This window comes from Pseudorca crassidens, chromosome 16 (assembly GCF_039906515.1).
Source record: "Pseudorca crassidens isolate mPseCra1 chromosome 16, mPseCra1.hap1, whole genome shotgun sequence".
NCBI lineage: Eukaryota > Metazoa > Chordata > Mammalia > Artiodactyla > Delphinidae > Pseudorca > Pseudorca crassidens.
In genome coordinates this window covers 16,087,386-16,102,398 of record NC_090311.1, presented here as the reverse complement: position 1 = coordinate 16,102,398, position 15,013 = coordinate 16,087,386, and the positions used below count along the sequence as shown (strand labels likewise).

General features: G+C 41.8%; 1 protein-coding gene across 1 annotated transcript in view; it reads left to right on the top strand.

Moving 5' to 3' along the window:
* Positions 1 to 15,013, top strand: part of VWA2 (von Willebrand factor A domain containing 2) — a 66,218-nt gene that overhangs the window by 14,556 nt on the left and 36,649 nt on the right. The window contains 2 exon segments of the mRNA XM_067709336.1: positions 264 to 397; positions 6,467 to 6,576. Coding sequence (XP_067565437.1) covers positions 264 to 397; positions 6,467 to 6,576 — 244 coding nt within the window.

The window sequence follows — 15,013 nt, the reverse complement described above, 5'->3', positions numbered from 1 at the left end:
TCAGTTAGTGTTGTTGAATTAGACTCTTCCATTATTATACAGACTTTCATGAGTTGTGCTCATGGTAGGTGGGTGCTCCCTGCTGCAGAGGAGGGCTGCCTCTGGCCCAGAATTTCTCCAGTGTTATTTCCCCCATTGGGCTTAGAGGAGCTTGACCCACCACAAGGTTGCTTCCCCCTCCACTCTGCTTTGGGAGTAAGATCTTTTGGGGACCAGACTGTAGGGAAGCTGATTGTCACCCATTCTGTCCCCCTCTCCCCTAGGGATGTGGTGCTCGGCTGTGGCGGACGTCCTGTTTCTGATCGATGGCTCTCACAGCATTGGGAAAGGGAGCTTTGAAAGGTCCAAGCACTTTGCCATCACGGTCTGTGATGCTCTGGACATCAACCCCAGGAGGGTGAGTGCAAGTCTCGTTGTCTTTGTATGAGGGCGTCTTTGGCTGCAAGTGACAGAAATTCTGTCTTAAGCAGAAGAGGTCACTTACTGGCTTGTGGAACCAGGAAGACTAAGGAGGTGAATCCTGGTTCTAGGCACAGTGGGATCCGGGGACTCGATCCCTCTCTTCTCCTCCTCTCCATTTTGCTTCCCTCTGTTGGCTTCCTTCCCAGGCAGGTTTTCCTTACATAGCAAAGTTGCCCTACATTGTCCCTCAAGGTAGTCACCCCAGGAAAAAGAAAGTAGACTTCTTACCCTGTAGAGCTGGCAGCAGTCCCAAGGAGGGCTCTGATTGGACAGGTATAGGTCACATGACAATCCCTTGACCAATCACAGAAGTCAAAGGGAAGAGCTTGTCTGGCCAAACCTGAGTCATGTGCTTATCTTCATTCTTGCAGTGGGGATGAACACTTGGATTTCCCACTAGAAAGAGAGGTGGTGTTTGCAGAACAGTGGGAAAAAGAAAGCATGCTGGCAGACAAAAACTATAACTGCCTCTGAAGACTAGAGTCGTAATATGAAACACAGCTCCTGCCCTCTCTGTTCGCTTGAAAGGAACAGCTCCTGCCTAATCAATCCAGCCAGTATCTTCATTTCTTGTTCTTCCTTGTTTCAAATAGCAAGTGTTAAATGTCAGCAGTGCGCTAGCTGTGGCTCTTGTTGCTAAAGGGGCATTTTGGAACAACTCAACAGAAAAACAGGCAGTGAGCACAGATAGTTCCCAGAAAATGAAACGTAGATGGCCCTTTGACATAGGAAAAGATGCCCAACCTCACTCAATGTAACAGCAAATCTCTGACCGATATACCATTTTTCACTTAACTAGATTAGCAAAAATCCAAAGTTTGGTGTCATGCTCCATTGGCAAGTCTGTAGGAAAGCGGTGTTCTCATGCACTGCTGGTGGGAATGTGCAACCTCTCTATAGAGGAATCTGTAATAACAGTGATCAAAATTACAAAGGCTGGGACCCTTTGACTCAGTATTTTATTCTACAGATACTCCCACAGGTGCAAAATAATGCACATATGAAGTTATTCATTGCAGTGTTGTTTGTAATTGTGAAAGATTTCAGGCAACCCAAAGGCCTGCTCACAGGGGACAGGTAAATCTATTATGGTGTCTTCATATAATGAAACACAGGGCAGCTTTAGAAAGTAAATGAGGAAAATCGCTGATGTGGAAAGACACCAAAACAAATTGAGTGTAAAAATAAGGTGCAGGGTTTCCCTGGTGGCGCAGTGGTTGGGAGTCTGCCTGCCGATGCAGGGGACATGGGTTCGTGCCCCGGTCCGGGATGATCCCACATGCCGCAGAGCAGCTGGGCCCGTGAGCCATGGCCGCTGAGCCTACAGGTCCGGAGCCTGTGCTCCCCAACGGGGGAGGCCACAACAGTGAGAGGTCTGGGTACCGCAAAAAAAAAAAAAAAAAAAAGGTGCAAATGGTATGTATAATGTGTTACCTTTTATGAAAAATGGAGATGAAAAGAGTCTATGTTTGTATTCGTCTGTATGTGCATGAAGAAACTCTGGAGGGATTTGTAAGAGGCTAAGAGCAGCGGTTTCCCATTGAGGGAGAGGGTGGGAACTGAGCAGATGGAGCACAAGTCCAGAGGGAGGCCCATCGGTATAGATGTCTTTATAGTTTATGGATTTTGAACCACGTGAACTGACTCAAAAATCAAGTAAATTTAAGGAGGGCATTTTGGTCTGGAAAGCTATAATTACTTGAATTAGGGGCTAGTCACATACAGGTCGGGGAAGAAAGTGGTTTTCCAAGATGGCATTCCTGGGTTAATCCTAGAAAAACTTCTAGGATTTAGGAGCAAAATAATGGCTTTTAATGAGGGCCAGATTTTCTCCAGAATGACATGTCATTTGTGGAGAGTGAGCACATTACCCTGGACCTCAGGCTGTCTTGCATGGTTATAGCTGACATCATTCCATCGAGGCATGAACAGCCTGGAAGTTCCAACCGTGAAGTCAACCCATCACAGACCCTCAGAGGGTCAGGGCCAAGGGCAGCTGAATCTCTACCCTCCTACACACAGGGCCCTGATTTTGAAAGGAAGTGATTCTCTATGAAGTTTCACTAATTTTTTCATGGAGGAAGAGCCATAAAGATCAAACACTGTTGACCTTGGCATGGATATAATATGTCCTGAAATGGGTGGCCTGGAGACCCCAGCGGATGGCAGGTTGGAAGGGAAGAGTTGTATGGATTATTAGAGAATGTTTTACAACTGAAGAAACAGGCTCAGAGAGGCTAAGTGACTGCCTAGGGTCACACAGCAATCTTAGAAGAGAGCTAAGCTTGGAAGAACTGGTGCTCTTGACTCTCAGCCCAGGACTTCACATTCTGCTGTCGCAACCGCGTAGCACGTGGACAGCAGGCAACATGGTGGTGTGTGTATGTGTATCTGTGTATGCGGAAGTGGTGGGTGCTGATGGAATTCAGCATCCTCAAAGAGAGGGTAAGAAAACTATGACAGAAAAACTTGATGGGTGATGCTGTTGGGAGCAACTGTCTCAACACACAGGTCCCCAGATTTCAGGGAATTTAATCTCAATGTTGCCAAACCACGTCTAGAATGTGGCATTTTTTAGGTTAGATATTGGCAAAGCAGACAGTGCCCACAGCAAGGAGACAGAACATTGAGAGGCCTGGACTTTTCCATGTGAGGGAACCTGATTATCATTTTCATGGGAAAGAGGGTGCCTAGCGGCTCTCTTTTATTAAGAGGACATAGTCTGGGTGTTGAGGGAACTGTATTTGGCTTGTCCTGAGAAAACTTTCTCACAGCAAGACCTGTTGAGCAAAGGAGTTGGGTGTCTATTTCACGAGCAAACGAGAACCTCCACCTCCAAGCTGCTCAGACTCGATGGAATTGCTGGCGAAGGGTTTTTGCATTAGGGTGATTTCAGATGCTTCAGTCTGACTTGTGGCTTCAGGTTTTGTGTGTTTGCTGCTGCATTTTGGTGTCATCGTCTTATCTCCATGTACAAGAGATTTGATTTGCACCTAATTTTACTTTCCAGGAAGAAATTTTTAAGTAGCTATAAATTAAAGCTTTTTATGGAGGCTCTGTTTTGAGGTGGATTTAAGGTGTTTAAAAAGTCTTCCTCTCAACCCTTAAGCTGAGAAGTTCACTTCCTGGCTCTAATATAATGATTGCAGCAGAGTGATTACAGTGTGGTGAGAAATCTGGGCGGGCTTGCTTCTGAGCGTACAGTAAACCGAAGATAAAAGGTAACTATTTTGCTCCCAAACCACCAATTAAATTAAATGCCTTGACTACTGACTCCAGCTGTTTCCATCTTGTTTTGTTTTGAAGTTGGCTCCTTCCTGTTTAATTTAAATAAATACACCCAGCTGTTGGTCTCAAGGGAGTTTTTAAACTAATTCATTCATTCACATGGTTCCAAAAAAAAGACGTTCAATGAAAAATATCCCTCCCGGTCACACATTTTCTATTTGCCCAGCCCCGTCCCCCTGCTGTCTTGAGCATCCTTACAGAATCGCTTCATGCAAATATAAGCAATATGAATATATATTCTAATTTTTGCCCTTTTAACACAAAGGGTAGCATGCTATACACACAGTTTTATCCCTTGCCTTTTTCTCTTCACATTATCTTGGAAGTCTTTCCATATCTAGGTAGATAGGTAATATAGGTCTTAATATAGGCATATACACTATATCATTTTTTATAGCTGATTAATGTTCCATTGTAAGGATTTACCAAGGTTTAGTTAACCAACCCTTATTGATGAACATCCACTATTACAAATATATTGTGAGCTTGTAAATATGTCATTTCACACATGTAAAAGTATATAGCTGTAGGATAAATTCCCGATAGCCCCATGCATTAGTAATTTTCAATAAATATTGACAAATTTCTCTCTGTGGCTGCCGTAACATTTATGTTCTTATAGCAGTGTTTGAGAATACTGGTTTCCCCCTGCAAACATTGTATCTGGCTTTTTGCTACCTCTCAGTGCAACACGATCAAGCATCTTTTCTTATTAAAGAGCCGTTCTGTATTTCCTGTTCTGTGATCCCTGTTCATAGCCTTGGCCCATTTTCCTGTTGGATTGTTGGTCTTTACACATATCAATTCCTAGACACTCTCTATATATTGGGGAAACTAACCCTTTGTCTCTGACGTGAGTTGCAGATAACTTCATTTTGTCTTCATTTTTTGGTTGTGTTATGGTATGTTTTGCCCTGTAGAAGTTTTCTTCACGTAGTCAGATTTATCAGTTTTCCTTTACGACTGCTGGATTGCAAGTCTTTTCTACTTTGAAGTTACGAAGGAATTCTCCCAAGTTTTCTAGAACTTTTATGGTTACATTTTTGACATTTAAATCTTGAATCCATTTGCAATTTATCCTTTATTCTTTTGCAGATGGCTATCCAGTTGTCCCAGTATCACTTACTGACTGTACCATCTTTTCCCAGTGGTTTGAGATGCTCCCTTTATCACATGCTAAATTCAAGGGAGATTTTAAACGGGTCGCTTTTCAGAAACTCCTTCCTGAGGTTCTCTACTACTCTGCTTTCCGGTATCCCTCTCCCTCACATGCCCACCCAAGACTTAAATTTCTTCCTATTTAAGATTCCCAACAGCTCCTCCTCAGAACTTCCTGTGGGAGGAAGGTCCAATGGGCTGTGCTCCCTGGAAGCAGATGCAGCTGGCCTGCTGTGGCCAAGTGCTTTGATCGGCTCCCAAGCGCCAGGCCTGTTAAGCGATCAGCAGTGAAGGAACTCACAGAGCAGGAAAAAAATCAGCGTCGTTGTTTAAATATGAATCACTTGGCCCATTTACAATCTTGGCCAGAATCGGGGTTAATTGTGAGAATAGTAACTGAGAATGTAGTTTCTCCGGGAGTTTAGAGAGCCAATGACTAGGTGCAGGGGTTAGGCCCTCAAGAGGAAGCTTAAATGTCTAAACCCTTCTCTGCTTGACACACACTAATCTTAAGGATCCAGGGAATGACTTTACTCAGTTTCCCTTCTCCAGTTTTGTAAGGCATTGGATTTTCTCCCATGGCCTTCTGAATGAGGATGCGAAATCAGGACTCGCCAGTGGCTCTCACAACCTCCGCTACTTCAGCTCCAATAGCGCTCGTCTCCGATTAGGGAGCTGCTTGCCCCCCAGTCTGACTGTGGCCTGGAGATCTGGCCTTTCCCTAGCTTGGCAGGAGGAGGCCTGGAAGGGCGGGCCCCCCAACCAAGGATGGGTGTGTGGAGGCTGCGGATAGCTTCTGTGACACCCCTGGTTGGGGGTTTAGCTGAAGTCGTGTGCTGGCTGAGAAGGTGATCGGCATAACAGGCTTAGTGAAGATCACAGGCACCAAGTCCAAAGGCTGCGCTCCTATCTTACTAGCCCTGGGCCAGTCCTGTATCCTCTTTGTTTTAGTTTCTCCAGCAGTAATGTGGGTAGGAATAGCACCTCTGTGGGTTAAATGTAATAAAGAGTTGAGAAGGCTTAAAACAGTGCTTCTTCCTGGGAGGCAGTAAGTGTGAGCAGAGACCCTAAAGCTCACAGCTCCGCCAAGAGAGCTGTCGGAATGGGGGTCAAATTGGTGGTGGTCATTGTGGAGCATGGGCAGATGTGACCGTCTCCTTCCAGATTGTCCTCTCAGTCTTTGGAACCTTTTTTTTTTTTTTTTTGTGGTACGCGGGCCTCTCACTTTTGTGGCCTCTTCCGTTGCAGAGCACAGGCTCCGGACGCGCAGGCTCAGTGGCCATGGCTCACAGACCCAGCCGCTCCGCGGCATGTGGGATCTTCCCAGACCGGGGCACGAACCCGCGTCCCCTGCATCGGCAGGCGGACTCTCAACCACTGCGCCACCAGGGAAGCCCCTGGAACCTTCTTTTAAGGACATGAGAGAAATACCAGCACTGGTATTTGTGAGTGGGCCGGAGGCAGGGCCGTTAACCTTTCTCGTCCCTTCTTTCCTCTTAGGGATGTTTGTGTCTTGACCCTGCTCTCGGGCCCCAGGGCCCTCTGTCTCCCACTGCAGGTCAAGGTGGGAGCCATCCAGTTCAGTTCCTCCCCTCGTCTGGAATTCCCCATGGATGCGTTTTCAACCCAACAGGAAGTGAAGGCAAGAATCAAGAGGATGGTTTTCAAGTAAGTACGATCAGATGATCAGATGCTGCCGTGGTTAGGATGAAGCTAGCTGCTCTCGGAATCGTCCCTTGAAGGGTTGGGCCTGCTCTTGACCTCACAGAGAGAGAGGCTGTGGTCCGCCTTCCAAAAGCCCAGCCGAGTGCAGCGGGTGAAAAGAATTCCCTTCTCAAAGCTGCCCCTTATTACATGATAATGTCCCAGGTGGAAACTTAAATGCAAGTTAAAAAAAAAAAAGATTTGCTGTTACTGTGTGTGGCTGTCAGCTGGGAGAAAGGGCTAGTGAAGGTGGAGACAGGTTAAGAGCATGAGGTGGTAGGAAGAACCCTGGGTCCTTCTCCCAGTTCTGTCCCTGGTGACCACACAGCCAGGAGAATTCACCATGCTTCTTGGAGCCTCATTTCTGTGATCTAAAAAGAGTAAGTGGTCCTCTGTTACTGAGAGCACTTTAAAAATGATGCATTTCTGTTTGTGTGCTCATACACATATACATCCTATAAATATATATATATATGTAATGAGTCATAATTTTACTCACAAGTCAGCTGATGTGTGTATATGCACATACATATATGTGTATACATATATTTTATGTATAATTTTTTTTTTTTTTGTGATACACGAGCCTCTCACTGTTGTGGCCTCTCCCGTTGCGGAGCACAGGCTCCGGACGCGCAGGCTCAGCGGCCATGGCTCACGGGCCCAGCCGCTCCGCGGCATGTGGGATCTTCCCGGACCGGGGCACGAACCTGTGTCCCCTGCAGCGGCAGGCAGACTCTCAACCACTGCGCCACCAGGGAAGCCCTATGTATAAATATTTTATATATGTGTCTTATATACATACACATATACAGCTACATGGATATAAATGTGTGTTATACACATGCATGTATATACATGTACATACACACAGTGTTCTTCATAAGCCCTCACAGAGGAATGCCTTTATTTGTCACCTGCCACTCTGATCTCTGGATCTTCTTTGCCCCCTGCTGCCTCTTGCCCTAGCGGATCTGAAGTTCCACTCAAGTCCATGGTCCCAGCCATGTACAGCCGTCACCTCCGCTTGCAAAGGCTCTGAGGTCCTTTAATAGGCCTCGGGCCTCTGTAGGTCCCCAGTGCTCTCAATAAGCCAGAATCCCCACACTGGACACAGCAGGAACTCTGGGTGTCCTACAGGTCCCAGAGACCCCCAGTGACTTTGCTTAAAATTTTTATTTTATATTGGACCATAGTTGATTTACAATGTTGTGTTAGTTTCAGGTGTACAGAAAAGTGATTCAGTTATACATATATCTATTCTTTCTTAGATTCTTTTCTCATTTAGGTTATTACAGAATACTGAGCACAGTTCCCATTGCTATACAGTAGGTCCTTGTTGGTTATTTTATTTTATTTTTTTAACAAAGTGAATCAGGTATACATATATATATGTTCCCATTATCTCTTCCCTCTTGCATCTCCCTCCCTCCGACCCTCCCTATCCCACCCCTCCAGGCGGTCACAAAGCACCGAGCTGATCTCTCTGTGCTATGCAGCTGCTTCCCACTAGCTATCTACCTTACGTTTGGTAGTGTATATATGTCCATGCCTCTCTCTCACTGTCACAGCTTACCCTTCCCCCTTCCCATATGCTCAAGTCCATTCTCTAGTAGGTCTGTGTGTTTATTCCTGTCTTACCCCTAGGTTCTTCATGACATTTTTTTCCCTTAAATTCCATATATATGTGTTAGCATACAGTATTTGTCTTTCTCTTTCTGACTTACTTCACTCTGTATGACAGACTCTAGGTCTATCCACCTCATTACAAAGAGCTCAATTTCGTTTCTTTTTATGGCTGAGTAATATTCCATTGTATATATGTGCCACATCTTCTTTATCCATTCATCTGATGATTGACACTTAGGTTGTTTCCATATCCGAGCTATTGTAAATAGAGCTGCAATGAACATTTTGGTATATGACTCTTTTTGAATTATGGTTTTCTCAGGGTATATGCCCAGTAGTGGGATTGCTGGGTCATATGGTAGTTCTATTTGTAGTTTTTTAAGGAACCTCCATACTGTTCTCCACAGTGGCTGTATCAATTACATTCCCACCAACAGTGCAGGAGGGTTCCCTTTTCTCCACATCCTCTCCAGCATTTATTGTTTCTAGATTTTTTGATGATGGCCATTCTGACTGGTGTGAGATGATATCTCATTGTAGTTTTGATTTGCATTTCTCTAATTTAGATTAATGATGTTGAGCATTCTTTCATGTGTTTGTTGGCAGTGTGTATATCTTCTTTGGAGAAATGTCTATTTAGGTCTTCTGCCCATTTTTGGATTGGGTTGTTTGATTTTTTGTTATTGAGCTGCTTATAAATTTTGGAGATTAATCCTTTGTCAGTTGCTTCATTTGCAAATATTTTCTCCCATTCTGAGGGTTGTCTTTTGGTCTTTTTTATGGTTTCCTTTGCTGTGCAAAAGCTTTGAAGTTTCATTAGGTCCCATTTGTTTATTTTTGTTTTTATTTCCATTTCTCTAGGAGGCGGGTCAAAAAGGATCTTGCTGTGATTTATGTCATAGAGTGTTCTGCCTATGTTTTCCTCTAAGAGTTTGATAGTTTCTGGCCTTACATTTAGGTCTTTAATCCATTTTGAGCTTATTTTTGTGTGTGGTGTTAGGGAGTGATCTAATCTCATACTTTTACATGTACCTGTCCAGTTTTCCGAGCACCACTTATTGAAGAGGCTGTCCTTTCTCCACTGTACATACCTGCCTCCTTTATCAAAGATAAGGTGACCATATGTGTGTGGGTTTATCTCTGGGCTTTCTATCCTGTTCCATTGATCTATCTTTCTGTTTTTGTGCCAGTACCATACTGTCTTGATTACTGTAGTATAGTCTGAAGTCAGGGAGCCTGAATCCTCCACCTCCGTTTTTTGTTCTCAAGATTGCTTTGGCTATTCGGGGTCTTTTGTCTTTCCATACAAATTGTGAAAGTTTTTGTTCTAGTTCTGTGAAAAATGCCAGTGGTATTTTGATAGGGATTGCATTGAATCTGTAGATTGCTTTGGGTGGTAGAGTCATTTTCACAATGTTGATTCTTCCAATCCAAGAACATGGTATATCTCTCCATCTATTTGTATCATCTTTAATTTCTTTCATCAGTGTCTTATAATTTTCTGCATACAGGTCTTTTGTCTCCTTAGGTAGGTTTATTCCTAGATATTTTATTCTTTTTGTTGCAATGGTAAATGGGAGTGTTTTCTTGATTTCACTTTCAGATTTTTCGTCATTAGTGTATAGGAATGCCAGAGATTTCTGTGCATTAATTTTGTATCCTGCTACTTTACTAAATTCATTGATTAGCTCTAGTAGTTTTCTGGTAACATCTTTAGGATTTTCTATGTATACTATCATGTCATCTGCAAACAGTGACAGCTTTACTTCTTTTCTGATTTGGATTCCTTTTATTTCCTTTTCTTCTCTGATTGCTGTGGCTAAAACTTCCAAAACTATGTTGAATAAACTATGTTGAATTGCTGTGGCTAAAACTTCCAAAACTATGTTGAATAAAACTTCCAAAACTATGGTGAGAGTGGGCAACCTTGCCTTGTTCCTGATCTTAGTGGAAATGGTATCAGTTTTTCACCATTGAGGACGATGTTGGTTGTGGGTTTTTCATATATGGCCTTTATTATGTTGAGGAAAGTTCCCTCTATGCCTACTTTCTGCAGGGTTTTTATCATAAATGGGTGTTGAATTTTGTCAAAAGCTTTCTCTGCATCTATTGAGATGATCATATGGTTTTTCTCCTTCAATTTGTTAATATGGTGTATCACGTTGATTGATTTGCATATATTGAAGAATCCTTGCATTCCTGGAATAAACCCCACGTGATCATGGTGCATACACCTTTTATGCACCTTTTAATGTGCTGTTGGATTCTGTTTGCTACTACTTTGTTGAGGATTTTTGCATCTATGTTCATCAGTGATATTGGCCTGTAGTTTTCTTTCTTTGTGACATCCTTGTCTGGTTTTGGTATCAGGGTGATGGTGGCCTCGTAGAATGAGTTTGGGAGTGTTCCTCCCTCTGCTATATATATATATTTTTTTAACATCTTTATTGGGGTATAATTACTTTACAATGGTGTGTTAGTTTCTGCTTTATAACAAAGTGAATCAGTTATACATATACATATGTTCCCATATCTCTTCCCTCTTGCGTCTCCCTCCCTCCCACCCTCCCTATCCCACCCCTCCAGGCTGTCACAAAGCACCGAGCCAATATCCCTGTGCCATGCGGCTGCTTCCCACTAGCTATCTACCTTACTACGTTTGTTAGTGTGTATATGTCCATGACTCTCTCTCGCCCCATCACAGCTCACCCTTCCCCCTCCCCATAACCTCAAGTCCGTTCTCTAGTAGGTCTGCGTCTTTATTCCTGCCTTACCCCTAGGTTCTTCATGACATTTTTTTTTTTTCTTAAATTCCATATATATGTGTTAGCATACGGTATTTGTCTTTTTCTTTCTGACTTACTTCACTCTGTATGACAGACTCTAGGTCTATCCACCTCATTACAAATAGCTCAATTTCGTTTCTTTTTATGGCTGAGTAATATTCCATTGTATATATGTGCCACATCTTCTTTATCCATTCATCCGATGATGGGCACTTAGGTTGTTTCCATCTCCGGGCTATTGTAAATAGAGCTGCGATGAACATTTTGGTACATGACTCTTTTTGAATTTCAGTTTTCTCAGGGTATATGCCCAGTAGTGGGATTGCTGGGTCATATGGTAGTTCTATTTGTAGTTTTTTAAGGAACCTCCATACTGTTCTCCATAGTGGCTGAACCAATTCACATTCCCACCAGCAGTGCAAGAGGGTTCCCTTTTCTCCACACCCTCTCCAGCATTTATTGTTTCTAGATTTTTTGATGATGGCCATTCTGACTGGTGTGAGATGATATCTCATTGTAGTTTTGATTTGCATTTCTCTAATGATTAATGATGTTGAGCATTCTTTCATGTGTTTGTTGGCAGTCTGTATATCTTCTTTGGAGAAATGTCTATTTAGGTCTTCTGCCCATTTTTGGATTGGGTTGTTTGTTTTTTTGTTATTGAGCTGCATGAGCTGCTTGTAAATTTTGGAGATTAATCCTTTGTCGGTTGCTTCATTTGCAAATATTTTCTCCCATTCTGAGGGTTGTCTTTTGGTCTTGTTTATGGTTTCCTTTGCTGTGCAAAAGCTTTGAAGTTTCATTAGGTCCCATTTGTTTATTTTTGTTTTTATTTCCATTACTCTAGGGGGGTGGGTCAGAAAGAATCTTGCTGTGATTTATGTCATAGAGTGTTCTGCCTATGTTTTCCTCTAAGAGTTTGATAGTTTCTGGCCTTATATTTAGGTCTTTAATCCATTTTGAGCTTATTTTTGTGTATGGTGTTAGGGAGTGTTCTAATTTCATTCTTTTACATGTACCTGTCCAGTTTTCCCAGCACCACTTATTGAAGAGGCTGTCCTTTCTCCACTGTACATTCCTGCCACCTTTATCAAAGATAAGGTGTCCATATGTGCATGGGTTTATCTCTGGGCTTTCTATCCTGTTCCATTGATCTATCTTTCTGTTTTTGTGCCAGTACCATACCGTCTTGATAACTGTAGCTTTGTAGTATAGTCTGAAGTCAGGGAGCCTGATTCCTCCAGTTCCTTTTTTTGTTCTCAAGATTGCTTTGGCTATTCGGGGTCTTTTGTGTTTCCATACAAATTGCGAAAGTTTTTGTTCTAGTTCTGTGAAAAATGCCAGTGGTAGTTTGATAGGGATTGCATTGAATCTATAGATTGCTTTGGGTAGTAGAGTCATTTTCACAATGTTGATTCTTCCAATCGAAGAACATGGTATATGTCTCCATCTATTTGTATCATCTTTAATTTCTTTCATCAGTGTCTTATAGTTTTCTGCATACAGGTCTTTTGTCTCCTTAGGTAGGTTTATTCCTAGATATTTTATTCTTTTTGTTGCAATGGTAAATGGGAGTGTTTTCTTGATTTCACTTTCAGATTATTCATCATTAGTATATAGGAATGCCAGAGATTTCTGTGCATTAATTTTGTATCCTGCTACTTTACCAAATTCATTGATTAGCTCTAGTAGTTTTCTGGTAGCATCTTTAGGATTCTCTATGTATAGGATCATGTCATCTGCAAACAGTGACAGCTTTACTTCTTCTTTTCCGATTTGGATTCCTTTTATTTCCTTCTCTTCTCTGATTGCTGTGGCTAAAACTTCCAAAACTATGTTGAATAAGAGTGGTGAGAGTGGGCACCCTTGTCTTTTTCCTGATCTTAGTGGAAATGCTTTCAGTTTTTCACCATTGAGGATGATGTTTGCTGTGGGCTTGTCGTATATGGCCTTTATTATGTTGAGGAAAGTTCCCTCTATGCCTACTTTCTGCAGGGTTTTTATCATAAATGGGTGTTGAACTTTGTCAAAAGCTTTCTCTGCATCTATTGAGATGATCATATGGTTTTTCTCCTTCAATTTGTTAATATGGTTTATCACATTGATAGATTTGCGTATATTGAAGAATCCTTGCATTCCTGGAATAAACCCCACTTGATCATGGTGTATGATCCTTTTAATGTGCTGTTGGATTCTGTTTGCTAGTACTTTGTTGAGGATTTTTGCATCTATGTTCATCAGTGATATTGGTCTGTAGTTTTCTTTCTTTGTGACATCCTTGCCTGGTTTTGGTATCAAGGTGATGGTGGCCTCGTAGAAGGAGTTTGGGAGTGTTCCTCCCTCTGCTATATTTTGGAAGAGTTTGAGAAGGATAGGTGTTAGCTCTTCTCTAAATGTTTGATAGAATTCGCCTGTGAAGCCATCTGGTCCTGGGCTTCTGTTTGTTGGAAGATGTTTAATCACAGTTTCAATTTCAGTGCTTGTGATTGGTCTGTTCATATTTTCTATTTCTTCCTGATTCAGTCTTGGCAGGTTGTGCATTTCTAAGAATTTGTCCATTTCTTCCAGATTGTCCATTTTATTGGCATAGAGTTGCTTGTAGTAATCTCTCATGATCTCTTTTATTTCTGCAGTGTCAGTTGTTACCTCTCCTTTTTCATTTCTAATTCTATTGATTTGAGTCTTCTCCCTTTTTTTCTTGATGAGTCTGGCTAGTGGTTTATCACTTTTGTTTACCTTCTCAAAGAACCAGCTTTTAGTTTTATTGATCTTTGCTATTGTTTCCTTCATTTCTTTTTCATTTATTTCTGATCTGATTTTTATGATTTCTTTCCTTCTGCTAGCTTCGGGGTTTTTTTGTTCTTCTTTCTCTAATTGCTTGAGGTGCAAGGTTAGGTTGTTTATTCTAGATGTTTCCTGCTTCTTAAGGTGGGCTTGTATTGCTATAAACTTCCCCCTTAGAACTGCTTTTGCTGCATCCCACAGGTTTTGGGTCGTTGTGTCTCCATTGTCATTTGTTTCTAGGTATTTTTTGATTTCCTCTTTGATTTCTTCAGTGATCACTTCATTATTAAGTAGTGTATTGTTTAGCCTCCATGTGTTTGTATTTTTCACAGATCTTTTCCTGTAATTGATATCTAGTCTCATGGCGTTGTGGTCAGAAAAGATACTTGATACAATTTCAATTTTCTTAAATTTGCCAAGGCTTGATTTGTGACCCAAGATATGATCTATCCTGGAGAATGTTCCATGAGCACTTGAGAAAAATGTGTATTCTGTTGTTTTTGGATGGAGTGTCCTATAAATATCAATTAAGTCCATCTTGTTTAATGTATCATTTAAAGCTTGTGTTTCCTTATTTATTTTCATTTTGGATGATCTGTCCTTGGGTGAAAGTGGGGTATTTAAGTCCCCTACTATGAATGTGTTACTGTCGATTTCCCCTTTTATGGCTGTTAGTATTTGCCTTATGTATTGAGGTGCTCCTATGTTGGGTGCATAAATATTTACAATTGTTATATCTTCTTCTTGGATCGATCCCTTGATCATTATGTAGTGTCCTTCTTTGTCTCTTTTAATAGTCCTTATTTTAAAGTCTATTTTGTCTGATATGAGAATTGCTACTCCAGCTTTCTTTTGGTTTCCATTTGCATGGAATATCTTTTTCCATCCCCTTACTTTTAGTCTGTATGTGTCTCTAGGTCTGAAGTGGGTCTCTTGTAGACAGCATATATAAGGGTCTTGTTTTTGTATCCATTCAGCTAATCTGTGTGTTTTGGTGGAAGCATTTAGTCCATTTACATTTAAGGTAATTATCGATATGTATGTTCCTATTCCCATTTTCTATATTGTTTTGGGTTCGTTATTATAGGTCTTTTCCTTCTCTTGTGTTTCTTGCCTAGAGAAGATCCTTTAGCATTTGTTGTAAAGCTGGTTTGGTGGTGCTGAACTCTCTCAGCTTTTGCTTGTCTGTAAAGGTTTTAATT